General features: G+C 38.9%; 1 protein-coding gene across 2 annotated transcripts in view; it reads right to left on the reverse strand.

Annotated features, from left to right (window-relative positions):
• The window catches only part of alk (ALK receptor tyrosine kinase), a 391,179-nt gene extending 384,539 nt beyond the window's left edge, over positions 1 to 6,640 (reverse strand). For both annotated transcript variants that reach the window (XM_044143747.1, XM_044143746.1), the window contains exon 1: positions 5,296 to 6,640. In XM_044143747.1, the coding sequence (XP_043999682.1) occupies positions 5,296 to 6,037 (742 nt within the window). In that variant the 5' untranslated portion in view covers positions 6,038 to 6,640. The remainder of the gene's footprint in view (positions 1 to 5,295) is intronic.
• Positions 6,641 to 22,890: the final 16,250 nt, after the last annotated feature.

Below are 22,890 nucleotides of genomic sequence, written 5' to 3' on the forward strand. Positions count from 1 at the left end.
ATTTTAACTTGACATTATGCAATTGCAATAAAATTAAGTATTTAAGGCTTTTAACACATCTTTACCTGGGGTGCTAGAAACTAAGGCAGCCTAACATTTAAACAGAACACTGGTCTAATGTAAAATTAAGATTACTAGTATAAACTAAAAGGTCTTTCCAATTTCCACCACCCTTTTCTGGTGAATCCTTTAAAGTTAACATGCAGTTGGGATGGGGAGCACATGACGGAAACATTGAAAACAGAGGTGTCTGTGGTTGGTGTGAGGAGGGACTGCAAGTGTTTGTGCACAACACACAGGTAAACACAGCAGTGCCTTGCAGAAACAGCTAATCTAATGATCATTTAACAAGGACGAAAACTGTGACTGTAAATATGTATCTCAGTGGTTTTCCACAAGATGCTGGACATTTAGCGGGAGGTTTACAGAATCATGAGAACACGCATGCTGGGAGGCAAACCTGCAACTTTTTTAATGATTTCAGTTCATTTTGCTCCCAAAGAAACTGTTTCTTTGCAACTGTAGCAACAAATTTGTAAATCGCTACAAAGTGGACATCTGAATTTTATTAATCCAGCACATTGATGAATTTTGTATTAAATACCATTCTGTGCTTTTGGTAAAGGCCCAGGGCTCTCACAGCAGGTTACTCGTCATCTAACAGGATAACTGACTCATAGAGAAAAGCTTTTATTTTCAGACTGACACCTACATCTAATTACACAGTCGCCAAATCACTTGTCCTTGCTCGTGATTTACTTTGTGAGGTGTGGGCGTGAGTCGTTGAGACAGCATCATTTCCAGCTTATTTTGAAATATTAATGTTCACTGCGAAGACCAGAGGCACGTTGAAAATCTACAACACTCATATAGCTAGGGCTTTAGTATTACATTGAACCAAAAAATAATTACATTTTTAAACAGTTGAAATTGTCAGTAGTTGTTTTTACAGCTTGTAGTTGTTTTGGGTTCATATATGCTTGTTTGAATAAAATGCAAAATTGCTGACACAAGCAAATACATTTTGCCTCCATCCATCAGCTCGCCTTTCCACATCTGTTCACCAATTCATCCAAACAGCCATCCATCCATCCATCTGCCTGCTTACCCATCTATACATCCATTTGTTCACCTTCATTTCTTCCTCTTTATTCCAAAACACTGTGCAAGCAAACAAGGCTGATGAGAATCTATTTTTAAAAAGATGGCGACCATCAGTGTGAACAGCTGTTGGTCAGATTTAGGTGGATCTACGTGGGCGTGAACAGTAAAACTTGTGTCCGAAAAAAAAAACTTTGTAAAAATCCACCTGAAGCTCCTGGTGAAACAAAATTGATCCAATCCCAGCTGTCTTCACACCTGCAAGTATTTATAGCTGCGAAGGAAGAGAAGCCTGCTATTACATGACATGACATGTCACAGGCACATAAAATAAAACACAGTGGAAAGTATCTTTGCTCGTTTTGTTTGGGATAACTTATGAATAAGTCAGGGTGTCCTGGTTAAACAATTAACCACGTGAATGCATGTTGGGAATAAAATAAAATTTCCTATCCAAGTCGGATAGTTTGGAGAGGTATTCAGCCAGCTCAACCTCTCGTACTGCAGATGTCATATTGTCCCCGTTCCTGCTGCTAATGTCATGCAGATAAATGCATGCAGCTGAGCGCCACTGCTATTCAGATCCGTGAGTCTTAGTTGAAGTAAATTGTACAGCTGGGTTTCACAGCTTTGCCTAATAGTGACTCATACAGTAAAAAAGAAAGATGCTGTCAGGAAAAAAAAAAAGTCGATTCAATCACCAGAGACAACCATTCTCATTCTGCAACACACAGTTTCAGACAACCTTAAGCTTTCCTGACAATCTGTGAAATACTGCTTGGTGCAATTGCAGTGTAATATTTAGTGAAGGCTGTAAATCCAAGAACGGGTGTTTGCTTAATAAAGAAATGTGTAAGAGAGCAAAAAGCTTTCAACCTCAGGTTTGCCAGTTTTATGTAAATAATTTGAATTTTTCAGATCTTTGAGAAAACTGTACAAGTGAAGAAAATTGAAAACATGACCTTGAAAACCTATGACCTAATGCAACTTAATCTCAATCAAAATATCACCAAAGAGGTAATATTTCAATCACTGAGTGAAATTCATGTATTGCTATGATTCAAAAGTGTCGAGTTCAACAGTTGTGGCTTCCAGCTAATAACAGAACAGTTTTATAAAACAGTAAAATATTCTGCCACACAGCTAAGTTTCCAGTTGTCCAGGAGAGAGCATCTGGCAGACTAGAGCCTCGGAATGGTTAGGATCAATTTGTCAGCCTACAAAGAAGGTCAACTGCAGATTAATATAAAACATTCTCATTTATCCAGTGGTGGAACAAGATGGGAGTGGAATATAACAAGGTACTTTGTCTTAAAGGGCAGGAAAGACTGAAAGGTTTATTGAGCATGACAATATTTTGATTCTCATTCTAATTTCTTTATGTTTTCCATAGGAGTAGAGAAAGGATTATGAATTTAACTGCAATAATTTTCAAGATTACAATCCAGAAATTGTAACCTTGCAAAGTCTTGCATAGTATTTAAGAAGGTTCCTTTCAACATGGAACGTAAACCCATAGAACACGTTTTTACAGGATCTTTTATTTTACTCAGGCTGATTCATGGGAGCATTTCTACTGAGGGGTACAAACAGTGCTGTTTATGTAAATGCTGAGGTGATTCATATCACTATGGGAGTCTGGAAATATTATAAAACATACTGACATCTTTTGAGAAAGGCTTCTGTTGAGGTAAAAATGAGATTTCTGGCAAAATACCTGTAAGCAATGTTTTTGGTTTTTTTTGCACAGTAATTACACTTTATTAAACAAAACTAAGCTTTCAAGACAATTTATTGATGCAGAGCCAACACATTAACTCTCATTTGTAGCATGGGAGAGGACACAGGAGCTGTCAGGATTATGACTGTGTTCTGCAGTTATAACTAAGGATGTCACAATGGATTCATTATTAAACTGGATTGAAATTGTTTTACATGAGTTGAGTGATAAGAGTTTTGATCAATGAAGCCAGAGACATGGATTCTAAAGGAAGACCAACCACACACACAAGGTTTGATGGTATGTTTTGTTTCTTTAAAACTGGAAAAAAATTCTACATATGAAAGATTTACCCATTAAAATAATAAAAAACTAAAGAATTGACTCCCTTTGTCTTCACAGACAGCTAAAAAGGAAGTTGTCACTGCGTGCTCAGTAGGATGGAGAGCTGCAAAGTTAATGACTTCATCAGCTTAGCTTCTGTTGATGGATAACCTTTTACAAGTTGCATTGTTAAGCTAAATGTTACTATGTTGGGGTGATTTGGTTAGTTATCTTGGAAAAGAATTGAATCTGTCCAATAAAGTGCATTGAGATGAAATCTGTTGCCGATATAATAAACATGAATGGAAAGAAATCCACATTTGATTGTATTAACAAAATGTATATTTCTATAAAGTTGAGTTAATCATATTAAAGCGATTGAACGCAAGAGCTGTAAATTTAACAAGCGTCACTAAATTAGACCGTGTTTGAAAATAAAAATTGTAGAAAAAGCATGTTGTGTAATCTAAAGTTAAAAGAGAAATGGGAGATGAGAGTTGACTGGATGAAAATGCTGGGAAAATTCAATTTGCAAGCTGGCATCTCAGCAAAGCCCAACCTACAGATAAAAGTACTATTATAGGCTTCTAGGATAGATTTCTACCCTCATAATCTGTTCTGACCCTGATTGCTTCACTGGAAATAAGAGGGATAAAATAATGGCTCTGGAAAGCCACGGTGGTTCCCATAAAAGAATTCTGCAGTTCAAGTCTTTTAACTTGCACCATAATCAACTATCAAGGCTCTTACTGGAAGGTATCAATAAAACACAGGATGGAAAAAAGGTAAAATCAAGACTTTTGGATAGAACTATTCTCATATCATTTAATTCCTTTGAGCAGCATGCTAAAGGACAGTAAACATGCAGAATATCTATCACTTCACATGTATTTACTGCATGCCTGTATTCTGGCTGTGTGTGTGGGCGTGTGTGTGTGTGTGTGTGTGTGTGTGTGTGTGTGTGTGTACGGGAGTTTTAACCTGATCTGCCTCCTCAAGGCGCATCCTCTCTCTCAGCGCTACCAGTGCAGCTAACCTCTGCTGTGCCGCTTGTCTAAAAAAGATTCTTGTGCATTTTTCTGGGCCAACCTCCCTCATCAAAGTGATTAAGCAATTAAACTGATTGTGCCGATGCTCAGAAGAACAAGGCGAGAGCCCTCGAGAAATGACTGCAAACGCTTTCTTGGAGATAACAGCATAATTTGGGCCTCATAAAAATAAGGTCTAAATATTCACCCTTGTTTTAGAACCAGAGAAGCAAGCAACAAGGTAAGAATAAACAAGTGAAGATGATAAAACTCCAGCTTCTTCTATGTTATTATTCACTCATATGCGATAAACACATTCCACTGAGGCATCTCGTTCTTTCTGGAAGATAGATGCTGTAGATGCTGCACACACTCAGCAAGGGGTGGCAGATGTAAATAACCAAAGTTAGGGGGTTGAATCAACATGCAGTTCGTTTCTCAGAGCTGCTGCACACATCAATAATGAAACAAGAGTCTGGCAAGTCACCCAGATCAAAGACACAAACTAAAAATCACTGAGTTCTCGCAGCGTTATTATCCTCTGCCACCTGCGCCTGGTAGAGCTATTAGGGAAGTTTGTGTCTGCTCAGGGACCCCCTGTCGGCCAGAAGGCCCAAGAGAACGCAAACAAACTTAGACCAGCTGTAAACATACTACAAAAAAAGTTTCATAGTTCAAAAGTTATGTCAACAGAATTATAATTCAACACTAAAAATGGCAGCTGCTTGTATCTGAAAACATTTCTGTTTATAAATAAATCATCATGTAAAAGTTCGTTTCTTTCCCATGGTAGGTTGTAAAAGCAAAATTAAAATGGGCTTTTCCTGAGTCTACAGACCTCTAAATGTAAACATTGTCTCATTATCCATGGGCCATACAAAAAGCCACTGGTTGAACCTTTGAAGACAGTGGGCGTAGCTGGAAGAGCCGCTCGACTCCGTGTCCCCTTAAACTGAAATTAGGTTTTTAGGGTCACATAAATCCTTGTGCAAGCTCTGTGACAATTACACCCATCTACTCCAAACGCTTTATTTTGGCAACCTAACTTATTATGAAGAAATGATCATAGCGGAACGTCAATCAAACAGCGAGCTGCATGAGATGGGAGAAACGGTAACTCACCGCGGGAGGAAATCTCCAGGTGCAGGCGGGGATCTGCAGCCCGGATGGCGGCTGTGTACCTGTCCTCTATCCCGGGCACCTGCGCCTTTTTCTCGGGCATGAGTCGAACCCTGAGCCGGCCCCCGTCCGCTCCGAGCCACCACTCCAGGATCTCCCTGAGGTCCACCTCAAGCAGGAGCACTGTTTCCTCTTCGTACACGTCCAGCCCCCCGCATCCGTTTTTGACCAGATCCTCTCCAATTTCCACCACCACTTGGTTGGATTTCCTGTTCGCCTTGGTTAAGCCCAGATTCAGAACTTTGGACAGCGGCCGCTTGTAGATGAAGGGGAGCTGTCCGTCAGCGGACCTGTTTCCCGACTCTCCTGCGGATCTCGGCTCCACAAAAGTAGCGATGGTTTTCTGCAGAGGAATGCAGTGCATTTTTAAGTTTGCGCGCACCGTGTAGCAGCCGCTGAAACTCCGACAGTCTCCGTTTAGGGGTCTCTTTATGAACTCCGCCAGGTAATATCGCAGCAGCGAGGGCACGGCGAAATCCACGGCCAGGGTTCTCCTTTTGTTTCTTGACATTATGGTCTGGTTCGAGTCTCGCTTGATGCCGATTTCGCCGCTGTTGCCGCCGCCCGTGCCGCCGAAGCCCGCGGCGGGGACATCCATGCCCGCCGTGGTCCTTGGCAGGGCGCAGCGCAGCCCGGTGAAAAATGCCGCAGAACAAACAAGCAAAAGCAACAACCCGACGTTCATGGTTTCACAAGTGGGGTCGATAGGTTCGGGAAAAATCGCCTCTTGATCCCAAATATGCCCTTCTCTTGTCACATAAGCAATGCAAGAATGAAAAATAAATAAATAAAAAATAATAATCACAAAGTGCGTATGGATGGATACTGCGTGTCCTGCGCCTCCTCTCCGGTGCGCACCCGAGGAATAACAGGCTTTTACATCCGCTCTCCTCTCACTGTTGCTGTCCTCAGCTCTTCATATGGGAAGAAAAAGAGTCTCATTTCCCTCCACTCTGTGCTTTTGCCACAATGCCTTATATCGCCAGTGCCAGCAACAAGACGCACTCCGGGACGGTGATTTATATGCTGCTCGGGTCCGCTTCGGTGTCTTTCAAAGACTCCCTGTCTTGGCACAGTTGTGACGGCGGCACAAGTGGTCTCTCTGTCAGCGGAGAGGAGGGGGGCGAGAACGCCGCAACCGTGTCTTCAGAATGGGAGCAGAAAATTCCGGAGGTCCATTAAAGTTAAGAAAAAACATCTGAATCCTCCTCGTGCTTGTAATCTCTGATCGTCGCCTCTTCCGTGCGTGCACATGCGGTAAAGTCATTCACACATCCACACAACGTCAGCCAGTGAGCGAGAGGGGGAGAGAAAAAAAAAATCCCTCAGCAGGCACCGCGGACGCATCTTATGCGCCCTCAGAGCAGCCGTGACGGAGTCTGTATCTTTATTGAAATTAGAAATGCCTCAAGATATTGCAGAAGAACTCCGCATTGTCCCTCCTGACTTTTCTACCCCCCTTTTTCAATGAATCATCTAGTCTTTTTACGTGTCCGGAAATTGGATTGGAATAGTCGCTTTCTCCCCAAGCTGTGTGCAAATCAAATAGTTTCATAGGGCGGCAATTTGGGTCCCATTCTGCTTTGTTATATCTTACGACCAGAGGCCATTTTCTCTTTCTTTTATTTTATTTTTATTTTTTTTGAAGATCAAATAGGTGCCCTGTTGCCAGTTCGTGTCTCCTTTCTTGGAAATCAGGAGGTGTGTTGGGTTGTAGGGCGCAGCGTTGCCGGAAAATGCTCCTCTGCCGCGTCCCCTCACCTGGAGACACCCCCACCCCGTTTCTGTTCTGTTCGTTGATGTTGATCAAAGCGGACACCCACTAGATGGCGTTAGCGCATACTCCTGCTTCAATACAGTTTCATTGATAAATCCCTTCATTAAAAAAAAAAAAAAAAAAAAAAAAAATATCAGTATTTTAAATACTGGATCATTACTTGCCTTACCTGCGATATTACATAAATCATACATTCTTTAGAATGCTGCTAGACATTTACTTATTTGTGTAATTAGTAGTTTATTTTAGTAAACTAGAACTATAATTTGGCACTGATAAAGGGTTCCAGTGCATCAAACAGGTTTTCAGATGATGACCTACATCCGTTTTCACATGATTTAATTTAGCATGGGGATTATAAGGAAAGCAATCTGACTCTATACAAAACTGAATTTTCCCCTTAAAACTAAACACTAGCTGTGCCAGATCTATGGGGGGAAAACCCATATATCAAGATATGATAAAATAAGATGACTGGCAGTAACTCTTTTTAATCTCCAAGTGCGAATTTTGGTCCAGTCTTCTTCGCAGAAATATTTCAATTCAGCCAATAAAAACATTTGGCTTAATATTAGGCTCTTAAATTTCAGGATCTAAAATATAAGAGCCTATAATATCAATTTATAGTCATACATTTATAGTCAGACCACAGCACTTAATGAAGAACTTAAGCCTTAAACCGCTGTTTGGTATTTATTTGGGTTATTCTTATCTAATATCAAAATTAGTTTAATCTAAAAGCACTTAAGGTTGACCAAGAGCATAAGAAATACATTTGATGGCAAAGTTATTGAGGAAAGTTGAATAGTCAGTCTAATTAAAAAAAAAACAACATTTTAATACAGAGTTTGAAAAGGAGAGTAATTCACAAATGACTGTTGCTAAAGAAGCTGGCTGTTCAAAATGTGCTGCAACCACATAAAATGGACATTAAGAGGGAGGAAACATACAGTAGTGATCAAGTAACAGGGATAAACACAGCCTTGAGAGGATTGTGAAGTAAAGCTCATTTAAGAGTTCAGGGGAGATTCACATGTTGTGGACTTCAGCTGGAGTTGGTGCTTGAAGCGGCAACACACACTGCTGCATCCAGAGCCTGGGCTAAAACTTTTGCATTCTTTGTGTTAAGTCAGCTATGAAAAAGAAATGGCTGGAGATTTTTATCTAGGTTAAGGAGAAAAAAGACCAGGCTGCTGTTCACTGATCTAAGGTTCACTTTTCAGATGAAAGTAAACATGGCATTTTATTTGGAAATTATGATAGCAGCATCTGGAGGAAGAGTGGAGAGGCATCCATACAAACTATGAAAGCAGGTCCTGGAAGTTCTGTGGCAGGTCGAAATGTGAAATTTTAACAAGATAAGCACAAAATGTGCTTACCTTTAGGAATGCATCTTTAGGAAGACTAGAGAGAGAGATTTTCTTTGGCAGGTTATGTAAAATAATGATATAGATTAAAATGTTTGCAGTTAGAAAGGCATTTAAAATCTCCTATTACCCACAAATATGTAGTCATAACTATTGCATCCCTTATTTTGAATGAGTTTGAAAAGATCAGTTATTTCTTGGACTGACCTGTCTGCCACGAACATTTCTGTGGTCAAGACACCAAAACAGAGTGCAAGATTATATAGCTTTATTTAATAATACCTTGAATTGTTTTTGATGAACGATGTTTGCATATACAATAGAGGCAAAACCGAACTCTGTGACACACAAACCAGTGTACAGAACCAACCAGCAGACAGACTACTTCACAAGATCAGAGATATGCAGAAAGAACTGACTGAGAAAACAAAAAGTAAATAAAGATGCACTGACTGAGCGATGAAGCAGAATGGGGTTGATTGTGAATATGGAGTGGTGTAATGAGGAGGAGAAGTGCAGCTGAGGTCACAAAGATATAAATTCAAAAGAACAGAACAAAAAAATAAAACTCGACAGAAGGACAGTCCAGCTGACAGCAAAACAAAACAAAGCGACCAAAAATTAAATAAATAAAACTCAAGAACAGGATGAAGAAACAAGCCATGATAAACTATCCAAGAAATACATAACAAGGGAGCAAAACAAGCAGAACAATAAAAAACAGGATAAAGAAAAGACTCTTTCCAAACTTAATCCAAATTCTTTTTCAGACTTATCATTTATGAGTTCTCGATGCATGTCAGCCAATTTTATGATATGACAAATAAACTTTGCACACAGACATTATGGTGAACATTTTTAAACTACGCAGGTTAGGTGGAACCTGCAAAACACAGACACAGAGTAAATATCAAAGAAAAGAAGAAAGGAAAAAATGAAGGAAGGAAAGAAATATGGACAGAAGAAAGGAGAAGAAAAAGGGACTCAGGAAAAAAACGTAGAAAGGAAACAACTAAAAACAGAGGGAAGAACAAGAACAAAGTAAAGGAACAGTGAAAAGTGAAGGACTTAAGAAAGGGAAGACATGGAAGAATGGTTGGAAGGGCAGAGAGGGAAGAGAAACATGAATGCAAAAACAAAAGGAAAAATTACAATAATTACAAATTACAATAACAATAACAGTGAGAAGAAAAAAGAAAGATAGCAAGAAAAAAAGGAATAACATATGGAAGGGAGAATGGAAAGACAGGGAGGAAGGGACAGAAGGACACAAAGAAAGAAAAACAGACAAGGAAAGTCAGAAAGAATGAAAAAAGGAAGTAAGGATAATTGAAGAGAAGCAAATAAGGAAGTCTAGCGGTTACACCATAAATAAAGAAAAGACAAAAGGACACAAAAAAGAAAAAACAGACAGCAAAAAATGCAGAAATAATGAAAGAGGGAAACATAGAAGAAGAAAAGTGAGGAAGAAAAAACGCAAAAAAGAAAAACACAGGGACAGGCAGAATGAAAGACAGAAGAAGGTAAAGAGGGACAGAAAAATATACATAAGAAAGGATGGTCAACTTTTGGTCAAGAGGACAGAGGATGAAGTCTGAATCTATAAATGTTTTTGCAATGCATAAGGACCCTGAAAGAAATGGTTCTTGATAATGGGAAGATCTCTGCCTAAAAAAAGAACCGATCTAAAGTTGTCCTGAATGCATTTTAGAGAGAACCATCCCTGTATCATGTGTGTGTGTGTAAAGCAGATTATTATCAGCACATCATATTCACCCCCATCAGCAGGAGAGAGTAACCCAGCTGAGCTCTCTGCCCTGCTGCTGTGCTTTATTACCGCCGTCCCACAGCTACTCAGCATTATTCATAACGTAGTCCTACATTTTCTGCCCTGGCTCTGAGCAGCAGCAGCCCTCTGATTGCACAACAATACTTTGTATTTAAATCACAAGAAAAAAAAATAAAAATCCAGTATTGATATTAAAGAAACTGAATTATCAGGTCAGTTGACCAGCCAATATGTTGTTTCTCCTCTGTGCTGGTACTTATTGAGTAATTGAGATTTATTAGTAGAGAGGTAATTTAAAACATTTATTATTGACAGATCTTTGCCTGCAGTGTCTGACAGTCTGGTCCCAGTTCCTTTTCTACTCAGATTTACTTTTTGAATTGGATTGAGTAGAAGGGACAAGGTGGTCCTATTGGTTTATTTGTGGCTAGGTTGTTCACAAAAGGATGCGTGAAAGGCAGAACATTTCATTTTTGCACTGTGAGAAAGCAGTAGATTGTAGTTTTCTCATTAATTTGTCAAAATATAATTTTTAACAGAAAAAAATCCACACAATTATCTGTCCTTACACGTCAAGTGCAAGTATTTTACTGAAAAAATTACTGGATTTTAGCTGCAAGGAAAGGGCAAATGTGTATGTTTGGGAAAATACACTCACAAGAAAAGAAATCCAACTTTCTGGTTGGTGTGTGCCTCGTTACATACAGTGTAAAACTAATATGTTTACATCTGGATAACTTAAAAACAATCCAAAATTAAATTTAGGGAACAGTCTGGTCCAATCTGGACTTAAACCCAATTGAGATGCCATGGCACAACCTTAAACATAAAATTTTACTTACAATGGACTCAGCATCCGTTTCTCATCTTTACAAGTAGTTTTGTGCATCTAACAACATAAAATGTGTCCAACCATGAGGAGTTTTCAGCTTTAGTTCCTTTAGGAAAAAGGGCGGGGAAATAATTTGAGTCGATCAATTCTAGATATAGTCTATGATATTTCTTTGGAATAGCACGGCTGAATGGTGAGGAAAACATCAAATTATTTCATGAGAACCTCTAGAAATGTCTGTATATTCTGATCTGACCTGACTGAAATGAAGAAAAAGTGGAAAGAGATGTTGCAAAAAACTTTTCTTTTTTTTTAGATTAATTATGCATCCACATTCTGACCACATTATTCAAAACAAGCTTGTTTTATTCATAGTGAGACAAGGTGAGGAATCAAAAATGACGGTGGATGGAGTGAATGAGGCCACATTGCAGACGCACTCAGTCTGTTCAATATCTAATCTCCGCTGCTTGATGCTACACAAGCTGCTCCCTTTCTCTGCATAATATTTCACATTAACGCTTGAGACTCTGCCTCGTAATTGCCTCATTGTTACTCCAGTATCTGCGGCCAGATAAAACATGGTTAAATGCCAGTTAATCTCTTCAAACAGGTATCTGCAGATAAACTTAATCAGACAATAGCAGATGATTTTCCGCGATTAAATGGAAGTTTGATCATTTGGGTTCTCGGGGCAAATGAACAGTGGAAATTGTGAAGCCATTCATTGAAACAAGACAATATCTGGACTTATTAATAAAAGATTAAACACATCCGTAATGTTGGCTAAATTGATTTTTAACTAGCAAAACCCAAAATCAAGGATCAGAGCCGCCGTTCCATTTCTCACGCTAAATTGGTTTTGATGAACAGATATTTATGCACATAATGATTCAGATGGATTCATTTGGAGCTCTGCTGGCTGAGAAGAAGGGCTCCCTCTTGACGCATATTGCTTTATTCCCAGTAATAAGCACACACAGACCACCAAGACAACTTCATTACTTTGTGGCTGATCAGTCACTTGTACTTATCAGCAATCATGGAGTAAAACAAACCCAAGACTAAGGGTGTCGGTGCTGGTCTTTGCAGGAATCCTTCTGCTGCCTCACATTCAAAAACACACACACATGCAGTCCTGTAGAGTCAGCTCTGCAACCACAACGATAGGTTAGATATGCACTACATTGCCAAATGTTTTGCGTCACTTGCCTTCACATAGACATGAACTGTTATGTCAGCCCACCCATTACAGAGATGACAGTTTCAACTCTTCTGGGAAGAATTTCCACCAGATATAGGAGGAATACATTTATTAAAGTATTTGAACTAGGTAAGACACTAAGGTTTGAAAAAAAAAAAAAGAGCTGGTTTATTGTCTTGTCTTTAATTCACCTCAAAAGTATTCTTTTGAGTTGAAGTCAAGACTATACAATCTTCTGCTTCCACATTAAAATTGCTCTCCTTTTTTCTCATGGCTCTTGCTTTGTGAATTAGTGCACAGTCATGTTAGAACAGAAAGGAGCCATCTACATTGTCCAAACAACCTGTCTCATGCTCTAATCTACTTTTCCTGGAGTTCTTGGACAATGCAAATAAATGTTTGATTATTTTTATTTTTTAAATAAACTGACCATGCAGAGAAGTATCATCTTATTCTAATTTTTTTTTCTTTAGTGTCCAAAAAGGTCACAAGTCCCTGGGCAGAGAGCCATGTCCCCCATATTTGAAAAGAAAACCCAACAGGGGTCCATCCATTTTTCACTTCTATACCCCAGTTTCCATTTTGCCCAGGGCGTGTGTTTGAAATCCAGCTCACAGGTCAGTCCATGAAATAAAGAGTTGGTGGGGGAGTGGTAGTGTGATGAATTACACACAGATAAGTTCTTACAAAGTCCCTCCGCCCCACTTCGGGCGCTGCTTTTCATGATGAGCAGCAAAACCCATAAATCAACAGCTGAATCTCTGCAAACGGTGGCCTCTTGCAGCCTGCGTGATCATATCTCACGGCCTGCTTCCATGCGGCTTCAGCATATCTCAGAGTTTTGAGAGTTGGCCCGAGAAAAGCAACAAATAATAAAAATAAATAAAAAAATCCTCCAATTACACATTCTTCCAGTCATATTTTACGTTTTGCAGATGTTGCATGCACATCATGGAACATAAGTGGTTTAGAAAGGAGGTGTTGGGCTCCAAGAGGTCGCTCTGTGCTTTTTGCTACATCAAGGCAAAACCCCAGCTTCATTTAGCATTCCCACCTCATGACTTTGGTTCCATAAATCAAACCCTGTGGACCTGCCGTGTTGAAGAAAAGCAATAAGGGTTTAGGAGGAAAACCGTAGAAAACAGATGATTCTGCAGAGAAAGTGTTGAAGATTTTCCTGCAGACAGCTCCAATAAGAGCTTAGCAGGGTGGTCAGCTCGTACAGTTCATGCTTACAGGTACAGTGGGGTAAACATTTGATAAGTAGCAATGCTCTGGGTGGTGAACTTGACAAATGTCAGGCTTTAGTTCAGGTCCACTGAGCCCGGTGCATGACCAATGCTCACATTAATCATTGCACTGCAGGGGTTGAGCCTGCTATAGTCAGACAGTTAGCATGTAATGCCTGCATCCAGTGAAACTTTAGCCTGATTCTGCCGGTACAGACAAAAAACATTCAGGACATTTTAGGACAACAGTGTTAATTGCAGTAAATGGACAGATGTATCTTTTTTTATGACAGTTAAACCTGCCAAATGTCACTTTACGATGTTGCCAACCATGACTGTGAATTAAATTCAGACATCTTTCGTAAAGTGGCTACAGTTAGTTAGACTAATGGCAGGCATTAGCCTTTTATAAAGGCTGCGCACATGTCCCTCCGTCTCCTCATCAAGGTGTTAAAAACTGTTATGTATTCAGATTCAGGCGAGGAAGATAATAAATAAAAAGGTTGCAGAAGCACACAGGATGCAGCGTGGGCGAACTTGTTTTCACCATGACACTGTCGACCTCCAGCCTCCTCTGAACCAAAGGAACTCTTTGAAAATTCTCTTTAATTTAGAACAGAGTGCTCGTGTTTACCAAGCGCCAGCCTCAAAGGCACACACGAGAAACAACGTTTCCCGCTCTGCCTCCAACATACAGATGGAGGACAACAGTGGACACTAATTATGTTCAGAAGATATAAACAGAGCACATTTAACTCAATTTAAAAAAAAAAAAAAAAGAGCACTTAGAGTACCTTGAAAAATTACTACTAACTATTTCACTATGCTGTTCATCATAACCAAAATGCTTTGAGGAATTTTGAAATTTTCAGCCTCTGAGTTTTGGTTGCATTTTCTTGTCTCTCCTGATTTTCAGAGGTTAATCTCAGACAACTATTCCTTGTCTGTGTATTTTCAACATTCTTTTTGTTATTCTTCGTCCTGGTATATTATTTCTACCTTATTGCATATAAATAAGCCTCTTTAATTTGTGCTTTTGAGTCCTTAAACAACATATAGAAGTTCAACAGAAAGAAGGTTACTGCCAAAGAGATAAGAGATAAAGAATATGGCATTAAGTAAATGACCAGATGAACGGTCAGGGATTCCAAGGCAATGTGCAAAGTTGTTGGAGTTTTTTCTTATTTTTTATGAGAAATTACTTTCAAATAAAGTTCCTATGCAAGATGTTTTTAGGGTTCACACTTCTTTTATTTAGTACCCAACTTGGTGTGTGAGCAAAAACACAAGAAACATGCTGGAAACCTGAAGATCTGATGCTAAGGACCACTTAAAGAACGGACAGAAAAACAGATGGGTGGAAAGACAGAGGGAGGGTGGTGGATTATTGAACATAAATATGCTTTTATTCACAACATATATTGACATTAATTCATTGATTCCCTGAATGTCACTCTGCTTTCATTTCTTCCTCAAAGTCTGATCAGTGAGAATAAAACATCATCTCAATCTTTTAATGTTCAGCATTTTACCAGTTGAAAAGGGACTGGCTGCCACTAACATGACCAAAAGGGTCGGATTATTTCTTGATGCAGGCCTGGAATGTGTCCAGTAACCTCAGTGTCACTGAGTCATAGGTTTTTAAACTCTAGTCAACAGTCTTTTTCTCTGACGCAAAAAGGAAACTTTTAAATCTTACTCTGACTTTTTAATAAGGATATTTTCCAGATTTTTATTTTTATGAAAGCCCAAACGGTCTCAGCTTAGTGTTCAAGCTGTCACTGACTAGATTTATTTGCATTTTTGCTTTAGCTATCCTAAAAAAAAAATTGTCATCCTCAGCGTCAGCCAGAGTCACTTACTTGCTGGGTTCCAGGCCACGGTAAATTTAAAATAAGCAGAAGATGGTGTTGTGACACACATGCAGCAACAATATTAAAAGTTGCAAATGCTGCACATTTCTGAATGCACTTTGGTTATGACCAGACCTAATGGACTCACACAGACCACCATCACAGCCTACAGCAAAAGAGCAATACGCCATAAATTTGCATTTTTACAGCAGGAAGCACTTGGTTTATTTGTGTGAAAGTAACAAAACACTTTTCTAGTCATGCACAGCACTTAAAGTTGCTTTCACCCATCTCTATTCCCAAAGGTTCACAGATTCCTACACCGACCAGTATGCAGCTTATGGGTAAGCATTATGCACAATAACACTAGTCTTCCTACTGAACTACAGCAACTGCAAAGATGCATTGAGGAATTGGCTGGTAACTGAAATTTTCAAATTTTAAACAGGACATGAAATAACCTGACATGAAGTTCTGATCTTTCTCCAATCAGTAAATGCTCCATTGTGTTTGTTGCCATGTGGATGAATGGTCTTCAATGTAAGAGCTGTTACGTTCTCAATTTTCAGTGTTGGTGAGGTGTTAAACACAGAAAGCACAAAGATGTTGTTCCTGTACTTTTCTAAAGCATGTCTCGGTATGTCTCTCCTTCACTCAGACTGGAAAATAGCAAGAACAATGAAGATCTCTAGGAGGTAACAGGAAGGTCAGATAAAGTTTTAGATTTTATCCTTGAGTGTTTCATGAGTCTTGCATGAAAACATTCTGAATTCTGAAATCATTGCAGCCTTTGAAAATGTGAGGAAATACTCAGAGGCAGCTGCTTTTGGTAAACGTGCCAATCATTAATCCGGGTTCAAGGATGTTGAAGCAACAAATGGAGCTGTCAAAATGTTTGGTTCTTATGAATACTAACCTGCACAATTGGTCACACTATCAAATGACATCAGAACCTCTTCTAAATGCCTAGTTAAATTTTATTTTTCCTGAAAATGTTCCCATATTGCTGGGGGGGAAGTCCCCTTTGTTTAAATGAAACACTTAAAGGATGAGTTCTTAAACACGGGTTTGCCGAAAGACTCTCTGATGAAGGGGTCTGTTAATCTAACTGTCTGTCTAAACAATGGACACAGTACAGTGACAAGCTGCAAATAGTCTTAAAAAATGGACATGAATTTATTATGTGTTTATATGATATCCTACCCAGTGTTTTGATCACTGTAGCATTGTACCTTCTGCCTAGATCAGCAGCGTGTGCTCACTTTTAGCTCCTTAAAGACAAACACACTACACGTTTGTGGGAAGTACTGCAGTTCCATTTAGAGATCACGCCAAAACGAGTTGCTCTGAGACACACTTTAAAACAGCGGAACGACAGGCTTGTGGAGCTACAATAACCAGCTTTCAGACCAAAGTATTGTAGTTCTACTTTACATGGATGTCAACTGAATGATTTAAATGTGAAAAGTAAATATTTAAAAGCATGATACATCCACTTTAAAGCTTTACGAAAATCATATTGGAAATGCTGCATCTCTAGATTGGAACCTTTTTCTCATTCGGCAACCCCGGCAGAAAAATTAAAAGAAGCCGTGAAATAACTTGACCTTTTATTTCACTAGCATATTCCCAGAAAGAAAGTTTTTAAAATAATTAAATCCTTAATGTGACGACATTTATACAGAAGGAACCAAAATCTCACGCAGATAAACTTTGTGTCAGCGATAATTTTTCATTGTTTTAATTTATAATGTTGATCAGTGCTGAGGAACTGAATTAGTAATTGTGAACCTCTTGATTCCTTTAGCGTAAATGTGACATGGCACAAAGGGCAATTTCTCCTACCCTCTTCGCGAGGTGGGAGAGAAGAGTGAACATCCTGTTAATGTAAGGCAGAGGTGAGTCAGAACACAGCAACAAGAAAATAGATGCCTGCCTGAACTTGCTCATGTCTATAATCAGAGCAATTATCATAAAGTTTAGAACAAATGGAACTGTGAAAAACAAAGCTGTGATAAGTGGCCTTTTAGGGTCACCAAGTTTCCATAACAACCAGTTTAGAATAGCTACATATTCCCTCATTGAGTGTTTCCAGTAGCAAAAAGATCCTTGTTAGTTAGTAACATCAGAAACGTAAACGTGCAAGTTTGCTCAACTCTAACAGAACTAAGACTGAGCTTTTCTAAAAGACAATCGGAAATAAACAAAAAAAATTAACAAACAAAAAATAAACAAGTAAACCAAAACCCCTAATTAGGTAATCATGGAAAAAAAATTATGATAACCAAAAACATAATTTACAACATCAACAATCTTTCTTATGTGACCACAGCTACAAGCAGCACAATATCAGAATCTTTTAATGATGTGCAACTCTGCTTAAAACAACCAAACCTGCAGCTGAGACAAACATTTCCAGTAAATGCAAATTTATTTTCACTTACACATGTCCCATTAGACCCTAGTCAGATCAAATATTATAAGTCCAACGTCCTACTAAAAGCTGTTTTATTGATGCTTCCCGGTGTAATAGTTAGGTTTTATGGGCTATTTGATCATCGTGACTGGGTTTATGGTTTAGCTTGGATATCTTTATATTATCTCTCATAAATGTTTAGAAAATTTAAGCAGCCATCATATTCAGTTGGCAATGTGTATAACTCAGCTTTGAAGCCTTGATTGCTGGGGTCATTTCTCTCTGTTGCAGCTCTCTGTCATTTGTATTTGCAGATTTCACTCAATCACACTACGGAAGCTCAGCACTGAATTACTGGACTATCATCTCCATGTGATACTGTACAGTTGCTCTGCTCATGCTTCCTCATGGTTTGGAAAATATCAATGGAGACAGTTTGATGAAGAGTAAATTGTAAGAACGAGCAAAAACATTAGTTTCTAAGCATGACAGACGGACAAATGAACGGACAGATGGAATAATGGACGAACGGATGGGTGACTAAGCCAACAGAGATAGAAGGACGGGCCAACAGAGAAGGACAGACGTTTGAATGGATGAACCAACAGATAGACAAATAAATGGATGGGTGGATAAAGAAACCAGTACACAGATGGAAAAATTAAAGGATGGATGGATGGAGAATACCAAACACACTGATATTTGCCATCTTGTTTGAATATAAATTCTTGGCAGCATTGTTTAATCTCCATTCTATGGAACCAGTGGACGACCAAATGGATGGATGGATGAGAACCATCAGGGCATTTCAGTATTTTACCAGACTTTGTGATTATTTGAACAGCAGTTAAGACCAATTTAAACCCAACACTATCATGTTAAAAGAGAACAAGTGCCAAGTCACTGACGTCTTACCATAGCATGTTTATTCATAAAAGCTGGGAAAAGCTAATGTACACCCCCCAACCCCCAACCCACACACACACACAGAAGAGAACTTCATTAAACAAGAACATGAAAACATTTTGAGTAATTTCCATCACATCTTTCCCAGCACAAATGATGCAACACAGCTATTTTTTTTTCTTTGATTTTCTTAATTTTTTATGTGCTTACAATTTTAAAGGAGTCAGAATCCAGATTTGTGAAATGCTCATCATAGCATTTTAGCTTCTCTAGAAACTGGGTTGTGGACATTAGTTTCTTTGGTCCATATGATGTTTTTTTTTTCCATGAAGGATCACCTGATTTTACTATAAACAACATGCAGTCATCAGGTGTGATACAGTTTATACCCATCTGTAACAAAAAAGGATGATAATTGTGTCCATCTCCACCTTTGCAACCTACTTGATTATGAGCCTAATAGATTGGGGCAGATGCAGTTCAGTTTTCCTCACTTGCCGATAGAAAACATGTTCTCTGGGAGCCAAGGAAAGAACCTGCAACTCGTTTTCCTCTGCTTCATCACTTCATGCTGTTACTGTCGGCTGGGCACCTCACAATGAAGTCCCTGCCTCAATGGGTGCCGCAGTTCTCCGAGTGTATCGGAAATGTTTAAAAATTGACAAGCTGACCACTTCTAAAAGAAATCCATCTTTTCCTGAAAATGAATTTTTACAACCACAGGCCTAGAAGATGATGAAAAACATGCAGGGTAAAATAGGAAGCGGTTCTGGCACTAGGAGCCTCTTAAAAAGTGAAACAACACACACATGTGCACACACACACACACACACACACAATACCTCAGGTCCTTATCATCATGCTTGGGATTAGATCTGTATGCTTTAATATGCTTAAAGATTAGAAATATGAATTTCCTTCATGTTGAGGTTTATCCCTCCATCTTTACAAAAAAAAAAAAACATTTCTCTAAGGGCTGCTATATTCTTATATCAATGAGTACAGTCTTGCCTTTGTGCGCTGGAATGTGTTGAGCTGTGGGATCATTCATCACCCATCTGTGTGGAAGTGGGAATTACTGATCAGAGGTGGTGCACGGCTGAAACTCCTGTGAAGGCCTCCAGAATAACAGAGGATGAGTCTCTTGTTTACTCACCCTTTTCCTGCATCAACGAACAAGCACAAAAAATATTATAGTCATGATTTGTTGGCTGCAATGCAGATTCATCAGTCATGGAAACCCGTCACACAATCTCCAGTGATCACCAGCAATCATTCGTTTGAGAGTTATGGATTGAGCACAGCTAGGTGAGTTTGTCGGCGTTGGATCTTTTCTCAATTAGTCCACAATCGACCTGCTGGAGCCTAATGGCCTATTTGCGGTCAACTCCGGCACCGACTTCTGATGAATTCCCACTCTGGAGACAACGTTAGCGGCTGGATGGTGAGGACCAATTCGAAGACCAGGTTGGCTGAGGAAAAAAAAATGGGAGAGGAGACGGTGCTGTCTGGGGCTTTGGGGTGATTCTTCAACAGATGCTTGTCAATATGACCCGGCGCCTTGCAACTGGGCATCAAACCTCAAGATGATGGATTGAGTGGACAGAGGAGAAGGTCACAGAATGATACTGTGATATGAATATCCGGGCAGAGGTTTAGTAGATGACGTGTTACTTTAATCAGTCTGCATCAAATGTATCAGTATATCAAAAGTCAGTTATGAACCATTTCCTTCCAAATCAGTAACCTTGAAAAAAATCTTAAGAGATTATATTATATTGCTGGTTATGTAGACATAATCAGCAAATGTATTTATTATCAGACTATTTTATTTATTTTTTACTAAAATACAGAAAGAAATTCAATCAACAGAGCAAACAGAAAAACTACAGTCTGCTTTTTTTTAGAGAGAAAAAGGGATATTTTTCAGAATAAGAAATAAATATTTAAAATATTATCTAATTATAGAGCGTGAAGGAAAGAAGGTAGTATAACAAAGTTAAAAATATAAAGACAAAGAATGGGAATAAGGAAGACAGGAACAGAAGCAGATCAGGAATAAAAAAAGAGAAAGCTTAGACAAAGTAAAGAAAGAAGTACTGAAGGAAGGAAGGCGGACAGAACAGGAAGAAAAAAGGGAGGGAGAACACCAGTAAGAACAGCAAGGCAGGCTGTTCTTACTGGTGAACAGCCTACCTGGAGGAAAGAGGGAAGAACACAGGGAAAGAACTGAGTAAGGAATGAAGGAACAAGTTGAGGGATATAGCACAAAATGAAGGACAGAAGGTCAGAAGCACAATACAAGACACAATACAACACAAAGAAGAAAGGGACAGGGAGTTAAAAAAAAAATAGAAGAAAATACAACTTTAAGACAAAAGGAATAAAAAATCTATTTGTGAAAACCTGGATATGTTTCCATACTTCTATTCTTTTTCTGTACTTATCCAAACCAGTAAAATACTTAAATAAAATTCTATACATTCCTGGATATTCTGGACTTCATAGAAACCCTGAATCCAGGAGGCTTATTATATTTCAGAAGTACCTTGGTGAAAGCAGTCATATGTGTGTGAAAGTTCAGATTTGAACTGCTTGTGGTCACTACAGGGGCTAGAGGTGAATAAATGGTGGATTAGCTGCTGGACATGATGCATACAGTACAAACTGGCACATTAATACAGTAATCCTGGTCTGGATGTAAAAAAAAAAACAAAAAAGGAAAATCTCTCAATTGGGTTGCATCCGGAGGAAATGAGCAATAAAAATATATTAAAGCAATGCTATTCAGCTATGCACAACGTTTTTTGGCAGAGTCATCAGTTTATATTCATCTCTATCCTCTTATTTTTATCTTTCAGTCTTGCTCCAACAGACACACATCCGATGCTTTCCGTTCTTCCATTGCAATATAAATACGGCATTTATTTAGCAGCTGTGCATATTTACAGATTCCAGAAGCGGAATAACTTAGTGGCATGTAAAGGAAGAATAAGGCAGGATGGTGTAGGACGTGCAGCATGTGGGGACCACCAGGAGCCGGCGGAAATAAGAAATTGCCCTCATCTTGGCTTCTCGTTTCCTTTAAATTGCTACAAGTAAAAGCAGATGCGACCCTGAATTCAACTGGTCGTGTCCCCCAGTGTTTCCATTTTCTTTTAGGTTTCCTTGTTATCATCGTGGATCCAGCAGTATCCCCCTCACCCCATTTGCTTTGGTCTGTCTTCTGAATAGTAAAGCAAGAGTTTGGCAGAATTCAGACTGCTACATCCACAAGCCGTTCTCATGAACGCCTTTTTTCCCCCCTCTTCATATCGTCCAGTTTCGTCAGGCCCAAAACAAAACAAGAAAGGAACAGCCTGTTATAACAAAATAATTTAGGAGATAATTTGATTTTAGTACATTTTCACTCAATAGCCATCAAATACTCCAGTGTTTAACCACAAAAACTGGAAGGAAACATAGAACTGAATACAAGTCACAGGTTACTGCCTAATGATCTGATGCATTCACCTTATATGCCAACTAGAGTAGTTTAAATTTATTCTTTCTGATGTCTGGAAAGTGCTGACAGGAAAAAAGCTTTTACGACAACTTCACCCAAATCTGAATTTTTCAAGAATACCTGACAGTAAGGGTACTTCTCTGGTTAGGCGCTCTTAAAAAGAGAAACTAATCCTGTGAAGCTGCAGTAACTAAACATTTTTAACATCTCAATGAATTAGAACATTGAGATTTTAAGTAACTCATTCATTTCTAAAAATGAATGTAATATAAAGATCATGCCATGCTCTGGTGTTGCTATAATCCAAAATGAGGACAATGAGGGCATGCAAGATGAGAAGGCAGGGTTTCCCCCAGTATAATATAATAATATAGGCCTGGCGGCCCGCCATGCTTTATGAGCCCCACCGCCAGGCTTTGCCTTTCTTGTTTATGCTTTAAGGAAAATAATAATAACACACACACACACACACATATATATATATATATATGTATATATATATATATATATTTTTTTTAAAGCCAGATTGCATGCGTCTCTGTTGCTTTGAGCGTTTCACAGATGGAGCAGATTTATTCCTAAAAGATATGTTAATAGAAAATAGGTTTATAGTTTGTGCATTTAAAGCCAGACCAATCACACTGCAGCTTAAGTTCAAGT

Source organism: Gambusia affinis, linkage group LG16, assembly GCF_019740435.1.
Source record: "Gambusia affinis linkage group LG16, SWU_Gaff_1.0, whole genome shotgun sequence".
Classification (NCBI taxonomy): Eukaryota; Metazoa; Chordata; class Actinopteri; order Cyprinodontiformes; family Poeciliidae; genus Gambusia; species Gambusia affinis.